Genomic DNA, 19,684 nt, shown 5'->3' with positions numbered 1-19,684 from the left:
TACTATCCTGGCCACCGCCTTGAACCGAAAGGCTAATGCGGCAAGTAAACATTTACGTTATTTTATGTTAATGCCACAATAAACTCAAAAGGACTAAGAGCTCCTTTTACAAAGCCGCGCTAGTGGTTTTATCGTATGCACCGGATTACCGCACGCTAGCCGGAAATCTACTACCCGCTCAAAACGAGGCGGTAGCGGCTAGCGCACGCGGCAATATAGCACGTGTTATTCGTGCGTTAAGGCCCTAGCCCGGCTTTGTAAAAGGAGCCCTAAATGGTTATCTATTAATTGAATAAAAATATTTTTTAAAAACCCATAGACTGGGGTCAACACGAAACACAGAAAATTTTTTAACTCGATAGTTATTAAAATCAACAGGAACAATGAATTGAATTGAAGAATAATGAATTGAAGAGAATTTTAAGTAATGAATTAAAGAGGATTTTTAGACTTTTCTAAATGAATTAATGAAAATTAGGTATTAATTGAAGAAATAAATATTAATTTAACACATAATTAGTATTTTTTCAGTCTTGGTAGGGAAGGTAGATTCAAGCCAATGATGTAATTAGGAGGAAGAGAAAAGAAGTCCTCTTTCTCTTGTAAGAAATCCCAGAATGGGAATATTTACTCCATAATCTGAGGCTCGTTCCTGATGATTTTAATAACTTATCGAGTTAAAACATTTTTCTGCGTTTCGTTTTGACCCCAGTCTACGGTTTCATGCCATGTTAATGTACATACCTTCCTCAGCGAGGACGGTGAGAACGACAGTGTTTCCGGCATCTTTAATCAGCTGTACGATACTGTCGTGGGAGAGCTCTACAATAGACTGGCCGTTCACTGCCGAGATGTGGTCCCCCACTTTCAGCTTCCCACTGCGGCTTGCGGGACTCCCCTCGATTACACGCCCAATCTTATGAGGAATCACTGGATTACAGGAGCACAAATTAAAACAAAGGTCTGTTTATTTTTGTCTATTCCACTTGCTTTCTATACGCTACACCAGTGATAACTTTCAGCTTCTAAGCATGAAAAACTTTGTAGTTTGACGCACAGAACAATTCAACAAAAGGGTAAACGGGTGATGGATGTGAAATTCTGCAAACTTGTCCCCGGGGGATCTCAATATCCCCATTCCGTCCCTGCCATTCCTGTCCCCGTCTCCTTTATATAGACAAAATATAAGAGGTTCAACTTATCTTTCCCTGTTTTGGTAAAGTGCATCGGACACTTCTATCCCGATGGCATCACAGAACTTAAAGTGTATTCTTCTGGCCGCTATCCAACAACCAACGCGGCCTGCGTTTTGTGGGGGTTTAAACTTCCCCACTGCGTCAGGGTATTTTTCACACTGGCTAATGTTCGGTGACACGTTGGCACCATTTTGATTTTTCTCAGGGCAGTGGATAAGTTGAACCTCTTATATCTTGTCTATATAAAGGAGACGATCGAACAGTGAATAATAATAAGTGACAGAACTATGCTCCTGTTTATTGATAGGATACAAACACGGGTTCAAGATTATGACTGGTCTTTTAACAAAAGGAAAATGAAAGGCATAAAAGATAAGAAGTGAAATAGTGAAAGGAATAGAAGAAATTAAATAAAGAAAAAAAAGCAAAAGCAATCAAGGGGTTTTTCTGCCTATGACTGAAATGTGAGTTGGGTGAATTTTGTCACCTCTTGTGACCCGTACGGGTTAATGGCTCGAAACTCTGAGGCCCTTTTCCCCTAAGTAGTATTAGATTGGGTAAAATAATTGAAGGTGATCACTATATATATATAAAATATCTGCTAACTAAATAGATTACTATAGTGGGTTGTATTAATGTGATTATTGCCTTAGATATATTACTGTACGATTACAAAGTACGATATAGATAGTAGCCAGAGCGGATAGCGTAGCTGGTTTTAAGAAAGGTTTGGACAATTTCCTGGAGGAAAAGTCCATGAGAAAGACATAGGGGAAGCCACTGCTTGCCCTGGATCGGTAACATGGAATGTTGCTACTCTCTGGGATTCCAGAATCTTGCTATTCTTTGAGATTCCGCCTGGAATCTTGATACCATTTGAGGTTCTAAAATCTTTTGTTACTCTTTGGGATTCTGGAATGTTGCTACTCTATGGGATTCTGGAATCTTGATATTCTTTGAGATTCTGCATGGAATGTTGATACTCTTTGGGGTTCTAGAATCTTTTGTTACTCTCTGGGATTCTGGAATGTTGCTACTCCTTGGGGTTCCGGAATGTTGCTACTCCTTGGGGTTCCGGAATCATTTGTTACTTTCTGGGATTCCGGAATCTTGCTATTCTTTGAGATTTTGCATAGAACCTTGATACTCTTTGGGGTTCTAGAATCTTTTGTTACTCTTTGGGATTCTGGAATGTTGCTACTCCTTGGGGTTCCAGAATCTTTTGTTAGTTTCTGGGATTCCGGAATCTTGCTATTCTTTGATATTCTGCATGGAATGTTGATACTCTTTGGGGTTCTAGAATCTTTTGTTATTTTTTGGGATTCTGGAATGTTGCTACTCTCTGGGTTTTTGCTAGGTACTAGGGATCTGGATTGGCCATTGTGAGAATGGGCTACTGGGCTTGATGGACCATTGGTCTGACCCAGTAAGGCGATTCTTATGTTCTCATCTTTTGATGAATGGCCTGAAAAATCGCACCTTAAATGTTATACGCATTTTAACAGGCAACCAACGCACTTTCCGAAACAAAGAGGTAGCTTGCTCAATTCTACTTCCTCCACAAATTAAACGTGCAGCACTATTCTGAACTGCCTGCAACGCCCTGCATCTTTCATGATGCCGTTCCTACATACAGGGCGTTGCAATAGCCCAGTCTCTGCTAAACTACGCTTTGAACTACCAGACAAAAATCGTAAGGGGATAACATTGATTTTAATCTGTTCAAAACACACCTCTGGAAAAAAAAAATAAAATAATAAAATAAAAAAAAATCAGACTTGATAATTAACACGTGTTCACTCATAGATAAAATGGAATCTAACCAGCAGTGGCGTAGTTAAGAGGATGGGGCAGTCCACCCTGAGAGTCATCATGGCGGGGACGCCGGCCCCCATCCTGCTCTCCACCACGCGCGCTCACCGCTTCCCTTCCCCTGTACCTTGGTAACGTTCCTGGTGCGAGCAGCAACCCCCCACCTGCTGTCACACCAGTGTAGACTCATCCTCTGTCGTCACTTCCTGGACCCCTTACCTAGGAAGTGATGTCAAAGGGAGAGCTGACCCGGGCAGGAAGTTGGTGCTGCTGCTGCTGCTAGCGCTGGGAACGTTAAAGAGGGACGTGGCAGGAGGGGGCGGGGATGGTGCGTGTAGAGGTGAGGGGGGGGCGGGCAGAGAAGAGGGCGGGGGAGGGGCACCACCACCCCAGACGCCTCTCACGCTCACTACGCCACAGCAAAGCAGCCACTCCAAACTTTCATCTTTCTCCAAACTAATTTTAATATCATCTATTTCAACAACTTCAGGCCACGATGGATCCTCCATCCTTCCCACCAATAATAATTCTGTTTTAAAATTATTCAAAACCAATTTTTGACGTGTCATCCAGGTAAAAAAAGTCATTTATCCTTTCATTTCAGCTTGAAACAAGCACAGGTCTGTCTCGCCCCACTCCCCTCAGCAATTACAATAATTAAACTAGACAGGTTTCTTTAAAAACATTTTCAATGACCATGAACTGTGCTCATTTTTGTCCTTTGGATGGATGCAAATCCCTTCCCCCCAGCCAGCATGCGCCCTGGATACCCCCTCCTCCAATTCAATAGGATGCCCCCAAGCCTGCCCCTTGACTGAGGAAGGCACAGCCACCTGGCACGCTTTGGAGCTTCCTTCCAAATTTCTGCCCTGGCCTCACCCTCCCCAATAACCATCTTATTCATTTTCTTGTGTTAATAGGCGTTAAAAAAAACCCCTCTAAATTACAGGCCGATACCTGCTCTCTCTGCTGCCAACAATGATGAGAGATGTGAGGCAGGGTAGAGAGTAGGTAGCATCTCAAAAGTAGGTCACAAATTTACCAAGTTCAAAGCTAAGCACATGCTCATTTTATCTTTAAACTACACCTGCAGAAGATGTTTCACTTAGATTTATCATTTCAATGTGTGCCCTTGATTCTCCCTTCCTTCCTTGTGTGCAACGCAGTCCTCCTAAATCTCCTCCCCCCCATCATCATCATCATCATCCTTTCCATGGCAAGCAAGTGGTCCCTTACCCCCAGGTGGAGGCTTGTTCTTGGAGGTGAGAATGACAAAACCAAACCCTTCGCTCTCCTTCCGCTGTAGCACAACGTCATAGGTCTCGGGAGGCGGCCGGTGCATTGCCTCCACGCGGTTCAGCTTCGGGGAGCCGTTCTGGGCAGAGACCACCAGCTGAGGATCTTCTTCCTCCGAGAGCTTCTCTGTTAAGACAGGCCACAACGAAGAGGGTGAATGCTCGTGTCCAGGAACAATGCAAATATTTCATCAAACTGATTTTTAGACTGGCAGCCTAGCAGGAAGGCCCCGCCTCCCCCTCCCCGATCTAGTTTAAAATAAGTGGGAGTCATGCATGTATTTTCACCAAGATAATCCCTTCACTTAGAAAATGCCCAGAGATGAGTTTACGTTTTGCCTAGACTGCGGAACCTAATCCTCAAAAGGAACATTTATTGATCATGAGTGGAGTCGCCATTCAACATATCACTAAGAATTGGAAAGATCATAGTAGACTCAGTTATAAGTTTGGGTGGATTTCATTATGTCACATATATAAAATGTAAAGATCATTAGCTATACAACATGGTAATTATAAGAATTTTATTAAAATTTGGGAGCCATTAACTGCTTATTGTAATGATTAAATGCCATTTTTCTATTGAAATATACACCATCTAATGTAGGAAGGGTGGGAGGGAAGAGGGATAATTATAATTATACATATTATAAGATACATTAGAAAGATTTGCAAGTGTTGTATTTTAATGTTGTTGTTTTTGATGTCTGTACACTTGAAAATGAATAAAGATATTTAAAAAAAAAAAAAAAAAAGATCTTTGAAAACTTTTCTTTTTACATAAAATTACACAAATGCAAACTTTGACCTAAACCAGTGTATCTCAAACTGGGCGCCAAGGCACACTAGTGTGTCTCCTGAGATTTCAGGTGTGCCACGGTACACTAGGGAGGAGGAGAGGCACCGACACCAGCCAACAGCCTACAGCAGTGGTCTCAAAGTCAAACCCTTTGCGGGGCCTCATTTTGGATTTGTAGATACTTGGAGGGCCTCAGAAAAAATAGTTAACGTCTTATTAAAGAAATGACAATTTTGCATAAGGTTTATAAATTTTTCCTTTTGGCCAAGTCTTACTAATAATATTGTCATATGATCAAGAAACTGTTTTATTTTACTTTTGTGATTTTGATAAACATACCAAGGGCCTCAAAATAGGACCTGGCGGGCCGCGAGTTTGAGACCACTGAGTTAAGGGGAATCTGTTGGCTGGGTTGGAGGGACGAGGGGAGAACAGGACAATCAAGCCACTGTGACACCACTGATGAGGTTGGCTCTTATTGGTGGAATGAGGCATTATGACATCACAATCTCGGCTCTGCTTCCCAAAGACAAACAGGATGTGCTTCTCGTGGCGAGAGGCAATCAGTGGGCGCCAGCACCTATCCTTCTCTCTGGCCCTCTTCCTGTCTGGCACCCCCCCCCCCACTGGCGCCTCAGGGCCTGCCTGGAGGGCCTTCACACACACGCCGACATCGACACGATGATGTCACGCACGCGCATGTCGTCATCACGGCGATATCCGTGCACTTCCAGGTGCCTCGAGCCACGGCCACTACCTTTAGCGTGTCGCGGCTCGGGAAAGTTTGCAGGACACTGACCTAAACCGATAATCAAGAGGCTCCTAGCCTCACAAATACAGTTCCTAAATCCAAATTCTACAATGCCTGGTTGCTGAAAAATGATACAAATTTACATTTTGTATGCCGACTTGTATTGTATGTTGCTCTGTATTGCTCTACTCTATATATGCTGATCTCTATTGATTTACATTATAGTATGTTGCTCTGTAACCTGGGTATTCTGGGCTCTTTTGGGAGGATGGGATTTAAAAAATTGAGTAAATAAATAAATAACCAGCAGGTGGCGGTGTGGAGTTAATCCAGCGGCAGAATTACTTAGGACGGATACAGAAGGGGGAAGGGCCGATAAGGGCCTGCAGTGACGGATCAGGAAGAGGCTGTTGCAGAGTCCATGCTAGGAATAATCTGGTCTGTGCACTCCTGCGTTCGTCCAGATTCCAGTTCCTCTCTTCCACACTGATTTCCATGTCTCCTTTCCCCTTCCTTACCCAGAATGTCATGAAACTCAACATTCTTCCAGGTTTTTCACCTGCTGAAGGCTCAGTCTTGTGTTTCAGCCATTGCTTTGCTCCCTATAGGCTCTGCACCCTATGCAGCCATCTCTCTCACCCACCTTGCTTTTTACAGTCCTTGGCAACTGGCTGGTATCCTGTCAGTGGTGGGTTTCTCTCCGATTGCTAGTGGTAAGAAAGAGTTTCTACAAACTAAGAATGATCAGGTCAGTCACTAGATCTATTGGAACCTTCATCTCTCAACATTCTACACTGCCCCCTCCGTATTTAAGGATTCGCTTATTTGCGGTTTTAAAACAAACAAAAAAAAAAGCATTTTCATTTTTCAGGCTATTTTAAGTCCTGTAAGCCCCCCCCCCCTCCCTTAAGCCTTACCTGGTGGTCTAGCAGTTTCGCTCACAGGAAATGGCTCGAGCGATCTGCACAGGGCAGGAGCATGGGAAGGTCGCTCCTGCCTGAAAACCCGCTAGACCACCAGGTAAGGCTTAAGGGGGGCTTTCAGGGCTTAAAATAGCCGGGGGAAGCGGGGGTTAGGGGCAGAACCGGCCCGAATATTATTTGCGTTTTTTTAATATTAATTGATTTTTGTGCTTTTTTCTCAGCCCGTAAATCAATTAAAACCCCGATGAAGCCGCATGTTGCGGCGAAACGGGTTCCCGTTGGATACTAGTTATGGGAACTAAGCATTCTATCTTGTAACATGAAATCACAAGATAAGTGCCTTTTTGGCTTTTTTGATATGTCTTTGCTGTAATTTGCTTATTTGCACCAGTTTTGCTGCTCTTTTCTGTGCCTTGCATATTTGCACAGTTTAATTGTTGCTCATTTGCACAGTAAAATCATTGCTTATTTGCACATTCCAAGTTACTGTTAGGCAGTTGTCCTTTTATATTTTTGCAAATTTGCACAGTCTTTATATAGTAAAAAGAAAAGAAAAATTTAAAAAATTATTAAATATAAATTTTAAAAATATAGGATAGATACTTTAAACTATAAAGAGTAGTGAAGTGATATATTTAAATTTTTGACGAATTAAGTCACACATTCATCATGAAGGTTTTTTAGATCGATGAAAGACAACCACGCCACAATTCCATATGTGAGCTATAACACTATAATCCGCAGGAGTGGCAACTCTGAGATCTTTTTCCTTCATGTTGATTTAGTTATGCAGGTCATTTATTTTGATGACTTTTTGCTCTTCTGATTAACCTCTTTTGTGGATCTATTTGTTTTTGGTTAATCTTTTTCTCTACTTCTCATTTGCTTATTCTTAACCAACCCACCCTTTTACTAAACCGTGATAGCGGTCATTAGCGCAGGGAGCCGCGCTGCTGCCGACGCACTCTATGAGGAACTCTATGAGCGTCGGGAGCAGCGCAGCTCCCTACGCTAATAACCGCTATTGTTCTTAACAGTAAGCTTTTAAGAACTCATCTTAAAGCACCACGGAGGACCCACCACAGAACGTCTGTATGCTCAGAGACAATGCTTTCTTGCTTTTAAGAGATTTTACAGTTCATTGTAGACGGGAGGAAGGTAGCGCTCCGTGACGACGAAGATGGATAGCCACATGGGTTCTTACCCATCTGTGAAGTTTTGTGCTGCGGTCCCTCTACAAAATATTCAGCTCTCTTAGCAAGCCACACACAGCTGGCCCCTCAATTACATGCCTGGAGGGTGCGTCAACCACCTGAGCAGCGGAACAGTATGCCCTGGATTTTATGCAACGGATCTCTGGGCATGAGAGATGCTCTCTCCTTCATCACCTTCTGAGCTGGCATGAATTATTCACAATGTTTTCAGCTGTACGGCGGAATCAACTAGAATCTTACAAGGGAACAATGTCATCACAGCTGTGCACGGTATATGGCTAGGAATGCTTATCAGCCCCCTTGATCCAAGGCTCCATTTCACTGTCTGCTGCAAGGCTCAGCGAGCTCTATTGATTTATTTTGCTAAGGATTAGTTTTCTGCCTTATGCTGGACTGAACAGAGAGTGCTGTGGCCAGAAGAGGCAACCAACCTCGCTACTGGCAGATGTCTCATGGCAACATTTTAGGAGAAGAAATGGGTTATCGGCAGGATGTCCCACAGCCCAACGACGTTACAGGAGAAGAACTGGGTTATCGGAAGGATGTCCCACAGCCCAACAACATTACAGGAGAAGAACTGGGTTATCGGAAGGATGTCCCACAGCCCAACGACGTTACAGGAGAAGAACTGGGTTATCGGAAGGATGTCCCACAGCCCTACGACGTTACAGGAGAAGAACTGGGTTATCGGAATGATGTCCCACAGCCCTACGACGTTACAGGAGAAGAACTGGGTTATCGGAATGATGTCCCACAGCCCTACGACGTTACAGGAGAAGAACTGGGTTATCGGAAGGATGTCCCACAGCCCTACGACGTTACAGGAGAAGAACTGGGTTATCGGAAGGATGTCCCACAGCCCTACGACGTTACAGGAGAAGAACTGGGTTATCGGAAGGATGTCCCACAGCCCTACGATGTTACAGGAGAAGATATGGATTATCGGCAGACTGTCCCACAGCCCTACGACGTTACAGGAGAAGAAATGAGTTATCGGCAGGATATCTCACAGCCATACGATGTTACAGGAGAAGAAATGGGTTTACTAGTCCAGGGCTTCCAAATCTGTTCTAATCTCACACCCAATGGCAGTTTTAGGATATCCACACTGAATATGTACGAGACAAGTTCGTATGCACTGTCTCCAAAGTATGTATAGTTTAACTCTGAAAGCCAAACCGGCTGCTGGGTCAGAGAGACTGTTTTTGGGCTGCTCTGAACTAGTGTGTCTGTTGAGGATGGTTTGCATGGTAGAGGTAACTGTGTTTCTCTGTAAATAAGGCAGCGTCTTATATTAATTTAGGGTCCAAAAAACGCACTAGGGTTTATTTTTGGGGATGTCTTATTTTTTTTCATGTACAACAATTCTCTCTCCCTTCCTCTCCTCCACCCCAATTCTTCCTCTTTCCTTCCCCCCCCCATGTGCAGCATCTTTCCTCCCCTCTCACCCATCCCCTTGTGCAGTATCTTTCTATCCCTCCCTCCCATCCTCCTGTGCAGGCAGAACCCCACCGACCCTCCCACCAGAGACACGGCAGAGGGAAAGCCCCGGCAGGGAAGGCCACGAAGCAGCCCATTCAGAGTGCTGCCGCCGCTGCTGTTTTTGGAGGCCTCAGAGAGGAGGTATGTCAGGTCTCACTGGGATGGTGGGGGGTCACTGAATTGACAAGTCTGATTTTTTAGTCGAATCGGGCAGCACTGGTGTCAGGGATGGAGTCGGGGAGTGTCGGGAGACATTCGGGAGGGGCTTTGGGGGGGAGTTGATCTTAACTAGGGATTAATTTGGGGTAGGAGCTCCTTTAAAAATCATGCTAGGGCTTATTTTCGGGATAGGTCTTATTTGGGGGGAAACACGGTAGTAGGTTCATGGATTTCAAAGTCTATTGGCCACAATGTGGAACTCTTGAGTCGGGCACAAAAGAACAGATGTGTGACGTACCACCGTAGTAGATCTTGCGCCTGACGGTGAGTAGAACGTGGCCATTTCGTGCGGCGTTGGTCATCAGATCCAGGACTTGCTTGTGGGACTTCCCTTTGACAGGCACCCCATCAATGCAGTGCAGCTCGTCAGCAGCACGGAGACGGCCATCTTTCTCCGCTGCTCCCAATGGGATGATCGCTCCTATATAAATCTGAACAGACAACAAGTCACTGTCATTTGCCAGCTCGCGCCAAGTCAGGGGCCCTCCATGCCAGCTCTCCTAGTCCAGAGGTAGGCAATTCCGGTCCTCGAGAGCCGGAGCCAGGTCTTCAGGATATCCACCATGAATATGTATGAGATGGATTTGCATGCACTGCCTCCTTGAGATGCAAAGCTATCTCATGCATATTTATTGTGGATATCCTGAAAACCTGACCTGGCTCAGGCTCTAGAGGACCGGAATTGCCTACCCCTGTCCTAGTCAAAGAGATCCGAGTTTCATAATGAACTTAACCAGTTTAGGACATAAATGGGAAATATTTAGTCAAAAGACCAAAGTAATTTGCAAGTTTTGGTTACCCCAAAACACAGACCTGTTTTGGGTGGCTTTAGAGTGAGGAGCTGAGATTCACATCTTTCATTCTGACCCCACAATAACACACAAAAGTAGAGACACTCCCCTCCTCCCTCAGCAAAACATTCATTATTTAGAAACATAGAAAATAAAGGCCATATGGCCCATCCATATCACCTTCCATCTCTTCCTCCCCCCTAAGAGATCCCACATGCCTTGTTCAAAGTTTTCTTCAATTCAGATACAGTCCTTATCTCCATCACCTCCACAGGGAAGCTGTTTCACACATCCACCACCCTTTCCATAAAGAATGGTGGAGATTGTTGTTGTTTGGAAGGGGATAAGAAGGAGGAGGGAGTGGAGGTAGCAACTGGTTTAGAGACAAGAGCCAGTTTCTGTTTTGGCCGAAACCAAGCGGCAAATTTCAGTTGCAGAATTGGCTTTGGCTGAAACCGATAAAAAATGGTTTTGGTTGCCCTCTATTGGATGATACCAGCTTCCTGCAAGAACTGTACTATCCCCAGAATGCCTTTGCTGTAGAGTTACTCAAGCTGGTAAACAAAGTAATAAAAGCCAGGTTGCATCCAACATAATCTCATAAGAACGTGGGGGAAATTGTCCTTCACTAACGAAAGACTTTATTCTCCGGAGGCCCCGGAACGCCTTCTCCTTTCTGCAAATCAGAGACATGATCAGCCATGGGAAGAGGAGAAGACCAAGGCCACTTCAATTAAAAGACAGCTCCTACATTGGGAAGTGTCATGGAAGAAACCACGGGCTGCTAAGAGACAATACTGCATTTAGAAATTAATGGGTTTTTGCCACCAGTGAACAAGACGCTTCTTATTACTTTTGAGAACTAGCGTACGGAGTAGATTCTAGTGGGCTCAGTATCTATTACAGAAACTCTTGAGGCACTACAGGAGCAAATAATTCCATCTTCAAGACGTCAATGTGCTAGTAATCAGTGCTCTGAAGTATTCTTCTAATTAGCAGAATATTAATAGAAGGCCACCATGTTGCCAATCTCTGCAAATGCGGTTCAGAGAGCTGGTAGAGAGATTGGTACAAGACCTTGAGGGCTGTGCAGGCCAGTCTGATTCTTAGGCTACCTACAATGAATATGCATGAGATAGATTTGCATACAGGCAACTGCATGCAAATCTTTCATGCCTGTTTACTCTGGATGTCTCAAAAACTGAACTGGCTTGGTGCGTCCTAAGGACAGGACTGAATCCCCTGGCTGGACAATAAGTGGTATTATTCTTAAAATGAATCATACATTCAAGCCCTTGAAATGGCAGCAGGACCACAAAATACAAGTTTGCAGTTTTCCTAGGCAAGTCTTCCCCTGCTCCCCCCATCACAAGAACCACCCCTGTCTTTGAGCCCCTAAACAGAAGGAATTAACTTCACCAGTATCCTAACAATTGCAATTACAAACGCATTTATATCCTGTTACATGCCTAAAAATTTGGATCGGGGTGGATTACAATCTGAAATGCAATTGTAGCAGAACACAGTATGAGGGGACGCTGAAAAGTTCTCAGTCCAACCAAGAAGAGAACGGCGTGGATATGGTTCAATCAATGATCTGAAACAATGTCAAAAACTGAGCATTTCGTTTCTGCAAATTGGCACTTCACAAATAAGATAACACTCTTTTTAGTTACAATGGCAAAAGCTCAGAATTTAGGAAGTTGGTCGGTTGGGTGGAGAACGTTTCAGCACCCCCTCGTATGTAATAAAAGTGAGCCGTGTATGGGACAATCAAGCCATTGTGACATCACAGATGAGGTTGGCTCTTATTGGTGGAATGAGGCATTATGACATCACAATCTCAGCTCTGGTTACCAGACACTGAAACTCTTCACACTGAAAAGATCTCAGCCTAACCAAGAAGAGAATGACGTGGATATGGTTCAATCAATGATGTGAAACAATGTCAAAAACATAGAATATCGTTTCTGCAAATTGGCCAATAAGATAACACTTTTTTCAGCTACAGTGGCAAAATAACGCTCAGAATTTAGGAAGTTGGTTGGTGGGGCTGAGAACTTTTTAGCACCCCCTCATATTCAAAGAGAGATCTACTAGTGACAGATAGGGGGAATTAGATAAGAACAGTCTTACAGGGTCAGACCAATAGTCCATCTAGCTCAGTATCCCGTCTTCAAGATGGCCAATTCAGGTCACAAGAACCTGGCAGAAACCCAAATAGCAGCAACATTCCTAGATACATCAGATATTCTTGAAATAGATATGCTTTTGACAATTTATAAAATTTTGAACAAGAAGTCATTCTCAAATTCTTCTGGAAGAGAATTCCCATATTAGACAGACTGAAAACCAGAACCGACGTCTTTACACCAACCCATCCCATCAGGTCGTACAATGTACACGAGCCTTGCCCCCAATTTGACGGAAAGTGAGGTTGACCTTTTATTAGCGAAGAGTATCATCAAATTTTTAAATAAACAAACACATCGAGGGATCATGAAATGAAGTCAGGGATAGGTGAAAAAGAGGGAGACTCAATAATCATTGGGAAGGGGGGTTTGGATTATTAGGCATGAATTCATGATGAACTCCCTACTTGCCATGCTAATCTGTTGAGGAGATTGGAAGTAGAGAATGACACGGTGGCGATTTACCCGCGGCCACCGCATTTTAGCCGCGGGTCACCCGCCGAAAACGGGGAAGAAAACTAGCAGTCGCTGCGGCGACGGGGACAAGGCCATTCACCGCCCGCGGGGCGGTGAATGGTCTTGTCCCCCGCAGTGAGGCATGAAGGATCGCGCGGTCCCCGCAGCTCACACCCGCCCGCCCAATCGATTCCAGTGTCCAGCCAGCTCTCTCCCCTCTCCTCACCCCAGTCCGCAGATCCTCCTCCTCGGCGACCCGCCCGCTACCAGAGAGCCGCGCACACCCGCCGCTGCTCAGCCTCGATCTTCTGCTCTGACGCAACCGGGAACAGGAAGTTGCAGCAGAGCAGAAGATCGAACACTGAGCAGCCGCGCGTGTGCGGCTCCCTGGGAAAGCGCGCAGGTTGCCGCAAAAGAAAACCCACAAACCAAGGCGAGGAGAAGGGAGAGAGCCGGCCAAACACCAGGATGGACCGGGCAGGCAGGTAGTGGCCGCGGGGACCGTGCGATCGCTAGTGTTCCCGGCTCAAATTGGAAGGAGGGAGTGAAAGGAAAAAGGCTTATATGGATGCAGCGGGGACGGTGACGGGGCGGTGAATGGGATGGCAGTGGCGGTGACGGGGCGGTGAAAGGGATGGCGGTGACGGTGACGGGGCGGTGAAGGGATCGGCGGTGACGGGGCGGTGCAGAGGATGGTGGGCCGGTGACGGGGACAGATTTTTTCCCCGTGTCATTCTCTAATTGGAAGCTCTTCTGAGGAACGGACCGTGACTTAAATGTTCTAATTCTAGAGCCGCCCTATAGAGATGATAGTCATCATAATAGAGAATCATTTCTTTATAGTAAGACCAGAGGCTGTATGGAAGAAACGCCCGCTAGAGGGGAGAGGAGGGCTGGTGAAGTGGGGGACACCACCAGGAAAGAAATGACAAAGGAACGAGACAAGCAAAGAGGATCTGTAATGGTGATTAGAGAGGCCAAATAAGGTCTCCTGCGGAGGCAGACATTATGCCCTATGTTTTTTTTTTACGCTTCTGTGACCTGAACCATAGAACACTCAGTTGGAATCAAAGAATAACGAAGCGTCGCATCTCAAGATGCTGTTGTGATGGAGTCAAACGGCTCCTGGTGCCCAAGGCCTAACACATAGAAAACTCTGTCTTCCCACCATGAGCAAAGAATGTCATTTCTTCGGTAACCTCGGCAGATGATCAGAGACATGAAACCGGGCGGCACAAACGGGTTTCATTTGCCGCAGTTATCCTGGAAAGTCATTCTTTTCCACCTAGATGCAAGGTAATAATGACCCAGCACTGCCTTGTAGGTTATTCTCATCCGGTGACGCGGCAAAACCGGGCCGGCCATCGCCCGCAGGACATCAGCACGCCGGATTTAAACTCAATTTGAAGGCGCTCTGAGGGGGATGGGGGAAACCTCCCCAATTAACTTAGTAGCGTTGGTGCTGTTTTTGGGGGGGTGGGGTTGGGGAGAGGAAACTGAACTTTTCCCCTAAAAAATAGGGGAAATGCCTATTTCCTCTACAATGGGGGGTTTCCCCCCCCCTACAACACCCCCCCCACCCAAACAGCAGCGCCAACACTACTAAGTGCAGTGGTTTCCACCCCCACAACCCCCCTTGGAGCGCTTTCAAATTGAATTTAAATCCAGCGCGCTGATGTCCTGCGCGCGGTTGTCGGCCCGGCTTTGTCTCGCACGGTTTTAACTATGTATCCCCTCTTATCCTATACCTAGGATTGCGGCGGTGGTGAGCATTTAAATGGGCAGATTGTCTTTCTTTTCCCTAGTTCTAACAGAGGCCTGCCGGAACGTCTCAAGATAGAAAGCAAGGCTGGTGCGTGGCGACACGGGTATCTTGATAAGACCCATGATCAATGAGCACTCTGAATGGGCTGCTTCGCGGCCTTCCCCGCCGGGGCTTTCCCTCTGCCGTGTCTCTGGTGGGAGGGTTGGTGGGGTTCTGCCTGCACAGGAGGATGGGAGGGAGGGATAGAAAAATATTGCACAAGGGGATGGGTGAGAGGGGAGGAAAGATGCTGTAAGTCATACAGTCCTGGATGTAATGGAATAAACACAGAACTGACCAACCTGCCTCTTACGACAGGAAAACCATCTGGTCCTGTTTGATCCCAGCGCTGCTCCTTGTGACCCTGGGCATGTCAGTTAACCCTCTATTGCCCCAGGGACTATAATTAGATTGTGAGCTCATTGGGACAGACAGGAAAAATCCTTGAGTACCTGCTTACTATTCTATGCATTGTAAGGGAGTGAGAAACCTAGGAGTATGGCTAGACCCAAACCTGGACAAGACAATACACAACCAACACATTGTGAAAAAGGCTTATAACGAACTCTACTAAGTCAGAGGACTAAAACGCTACCTAACCCATCAAGCAATGTCCAACGTAGTAATATTCCTGGTACTCTCAATTTTCGACTACTGCAATGCAATCCTGCTGGGCGTTCCAACATACAGACTGCTCCAAATAGTACAAAACGCAGCAGTTAGATTTCTGCTGGGAAAATCGAAGCAGTGCCACCCTACTACTGAAAGTGTTACTCTGGCTCCCGAATAAAAGCAGGGTGAAATTCAAGATCATTCATCTGTCAGAACCGCAATACCTAACAACTAGTCTAGACAACCATACACGGACACGTGCCCTACGAACGAGCCAAGAATACCTACTGGAAATACCCTCCTTCAGAGACATCAAATGCAAAAGCGTCAGGGAAAGAATATTCTCGGTGACGGCCGCAATGTGGTGGAACTCCCTTCCGAAGGAATTAAAACTGGAAAAGGACACCAAAAAGTTCATAAAAGGAATAAAGGCGATAACTCTTCACAGAACACTTTAGCAAATAAAGAAACATTTAGGGGGAATAGAATAGCAACATGGTGGAAACAGCAGAGGTGAACTCAGAAATAATATAAAGAAAGATGAGTAAATGACAATACAATAATCATATATAGATGGTATAAATAGATAAGATTCACATATATTTAGCTCATGTAAACTAAACTAAACCTTGAGCTTATATACAGCATCTTCTCTATAAAGACAGAGCTCGGCATGGTTTGCAAGAAATTTAAAGAAAGGAAAATATAATAAGAATTAGTGATTATATAGAAAGCAGCGAAATTTACATTTTTGAGAATAGCCAAGTTTTCAGATGTTTTCGAAATAACTGGAAAGAGCCCAAGATACGCAGCTGGACAGGAAAATTGTTCCGAAGCTCAGTGATTTTTAAAGTAAAGAGATTTCCCTAATTTATAACATAGTAGATGACGGCAGATAAAGACCCGAATGGTCCATCCAGTCTGCCCAACCTGATTCAATTTAAATTTTTTCTTCTTAGCTATTTCTGGGCAAGAATCCAAAGCTCTACCCGGTACTGCGCTTGGATTCCTACTGCCGATATCTCCGTTAAAACCTACTCCAGCTCCTACTCACATTTCATACCCAAACTTTGGCACACAATCCCTCCATCTGTCAGATCACTAGATGGACTCTGGAACTTCAGGAAGGCCGTGAAAACCTTCCTCTTTACTAACCCAGCGCCTTAAAGTCATTCACCCTGAAATGCCACCCAGTCAACGCACCTATGTCACTTAATTTCAGCAAATGCTACTTAGTACATATGTTTTATTGTCATGTCTATATTGTAATTTATGTAAACTGTCATCTCTGCTCTGTCTGGATTATTATGGATGTACTTTGTAACCCGTTCTGGGCTCCTTTGAGAGGACAGGCTAAAAATCGAATAAATAAATAAAAATAAAATAAAATAAAAATCTACACCCTCCCAGCCATTGAAGCCCTCCCCAGCCCATTTTAACGAGGAGAAAGATAATTTAGGCTTTTGGAGAGAACTGGTAATATCAGGTCTCACAGAGTTCCAAGATAGAGGACTTAAAGGAGGAAGAGGGCCATGCAAGATCTTAAATGTTAGGCAGTGAACCCTAGAGATTACTGGGAGCCAGTGAAGTTTTACCAAAAGCGGGGAAACATGGTCAAACGTGCTCTTTGCAAAGATCAACCTAGCCGCGGTATTTTGGATCTGCTGAAGTCTTTGAAGATTTTTTCTTGGTTAGACTTAACTAGACTGAATTACAATAGTCCAACCTCGAAAGAATGATCGATTGTTAACACCTTTACTGAAGCTCATGCAAACCGCTCGGAATTGACTCCTTAGTCATTCGTAGCGGTATAGAACCTTCCAAGAAACCACTTTGATATTCATGGAGGAAAGGCGGTATATATAAAAAAAAAAAAAAAAGATAACCAATAATACAGGAAACCTTTTGTATTTCTAGCCGGCTTCTCCAATCTTCACAGCCTAAGACTTCAATCAGATATATATATATATATATATATATATATTTTCTAACCTATCCTAAACCACTACCAGCCATCTGGTAATTCTGTTTCCATCCCACTGGCCAATGCCCCCCCCCCCCCTTCTGCAGCAAAATGTCTCAAAGTGAACACAAGAATCAAATAAGCAGGAAATACGAGGACCAACTCCAAAATGCAGAAACCACTATTTGAAATGCTACGAACTGCAGCGTGAAGTCACTTACTGACTGGTCGGATCCATCCCCTCCAAGGACCCTGAAGCCAAATCCAGATTCTTGTTTTCGAAGAAAAACGTCCAGATCCTTGGCATTGGGAGCTGGGGACAGAAGCACAGACAGAGCAGAGAATGGTGAAGAACAGGCCGCAACCAGAAGGTAGGAAAACCTGGGTTATAATTCATAGCTTACTCTCTTGGTTTGTCCTATGGGAGAAACAGATCCGTGCACACTTTCTGATCCAAGTTTTATTTAAAATTTGACAAAACACTTACGCAAAATTTCTAAGCGATTTACAATTAGTGTAAGTCTTTTTTTATTAGGAAAAAAAAAAAAAAAAAAAAAAGGTCTAACAAACAGAGTAGCAAAGGACAAAGGTGAAAGAAATGACCATAATATCAATAAACATAGTGTGAAAAAATACGGAGCTGATATCCCATAGTCCGATTGATATGTGTACGGGAAACTGTTGGTTTATGGAGCACAGTAGAGGCAAACGATTTACAATTAAAAGAATCAGGTTAAGTAAATACAAAGCACTCAGGTCATACAAGACAAACAAAACAATCACGGACGGGAACAGAAGAAAAGGAGGGAGGAATTACAATTATCATAGAAAAGTGACATTAAATGGGCAAATACGTAAGGGTGGGTAAAAGTAATGGGCTAGAAGGTTAAGTTATCACTACGGAGATCGTTAATTATTTTTAATTGAACTGAGTTCGAATGTTTGCCTATAACTTCAGCTCTCGAATGCAAGATTGAAAAGGAAGCTTTTGAATTTATCTTAACGTGTTTCAGCTCTAATAAAAGACGGCCAAAAGGTTCCAAGTTTGTGGCGCAGTTTCAGAAAAACCGTCTGCTCTTCTTGTGGTAATGCTTTTCACGGAGAATTTGATCAGCGGATCTAAGAGTCCAGCACAACTCTCATCTAGTACCCTGTTAACCCTTTCAGGACCAAGGGACATATTTGTCCCATAACTTTAAAATCCTATAAATTTTGATTGGGATAGTCTACAGTTCTAAATTTGATATGTACGGATTCCATATGATACTGCCTTTATGTAAACAAACTGGTTCCGACATTCATTCATTAGCGTCGTTGCCAGATTGACGAGAAGATTCACTTGCCACACTGTCCATAAGCCAGAAGTTTGATTTTTTTTTAAAAAAAATAATGATATTTCACAAAAAAAATCAATTTTTTGGCATCTGCAAGCCCTTTTTACCATAAAAATGTCGTCAAAACCACAAAAATTGGCCTACGATCCTTATGGTCCTGAAAGGGTTAAGGCAGAGCTTCAGGAATGGGGCAGAGGCAGGGACAAAACTCACGGGGACGGGGAAATTGAATTCCTGCAGGGGCAGCGACAAATTTATTCCCGTGTCCTTAGAACATATAAGAACATAAGAAGCGCCATCTCCGGATCAGACCTTCGGTCCATCAAGTCCGGCGATCCGCACACGCGGAGGCCCTGCCAGGTGTACACCTGGCGTAATTTATAGTCCACCATATCTTTATATGCCTCTCTTAACCCTTTCAGGACCAAGGGACATATTTGTCCCATAACTTTAAAATCCTATAAATTTTGATTGGGATAGTCTACAGTTCTAAATTTGATATGGACGGATTCCATAGGATACTGCCTTTATGTAAACAAACTGGTTCCGACATTCATTCATTAGCGTCGTTGCCAGATTGACGAGAAGATTCACTTGCCACACTGTCCATAAGCTAGAAGTGTGATATTTAAAAAAAAAAAATAATGATATTTCACAAAAAAAAATCAATTTTTTGGCATCTGCAAGCCCTTTTTACCATAAAAATGTCGTCAAAACCACAAAAATTGGCCTACGATCCTTATGGTCCTGAAAGGGTTAAGCGAGACTTGCTTTCAATTGCTTGGCTGTATTTTTGCAAAGCAGCTGGGGGTCCCTCGTCTCTTCCACTTCCAGTCACCGG

At 44.2% G+C, this 19,684-nt stretch overlaps 1 protein-coding gene across 3 annotated transcripts in view; it reads right to left on the bottom strand.

Moving 5' to 3' along the window:
• Positions 1 to 19,684, bottom strand: part of MAGI3 (membrane associated guanylate kinase, WW and PDZ domain containing 3) — a 230,520-nt gene that overhangs the window by 19,749 nt on the left and 191,087 nt on the right. For all 3 annotated transcript variants that reach the window (XM_033918275.1, XM_033918273.1, XM_033918274.1), the window contains 4 exons: positions 17,731 to 17,822; positions 9,930 to 10,122; positions 4,245 to 4,430; positions 745 to 930 (listed from right to left, as the gene is read on the bottom strand). In XM_033918275.1, coding sequence (XP_033774166.1) covers positions 745 to 930; positions 4,245 to 4,430; positions 9,930 to 10,122; positions 17,731 to 17,822 — 657 coding nt within the window. The remainder of the gene's footprint in view (positions 1 to 744; positions 931 to 4,244; positions 4,431 to 9,929; positions 10,123 to 17,730; positions 17,823 to 19,684) is intronic.

Source organism: Geotrypetes seraphini, chromosome 13 (assembly GCF_902459505.1).
Source record: "Geotrypetes seraphini chromosome 13, aGeoSer1.1, whole genome shotgun sequence".
NCBI lineage: Eukaryota > Metazoa > Chordata > Amphibia > Gymnophiona > Dermophiidae > Geotrypetes > Geotrypetes seraphini.
The sequence above is the reverse complement of the archived record's forward strand: the minus strand, read 5'-3'. Positions and strand labels throughout refer to the sequence as shown.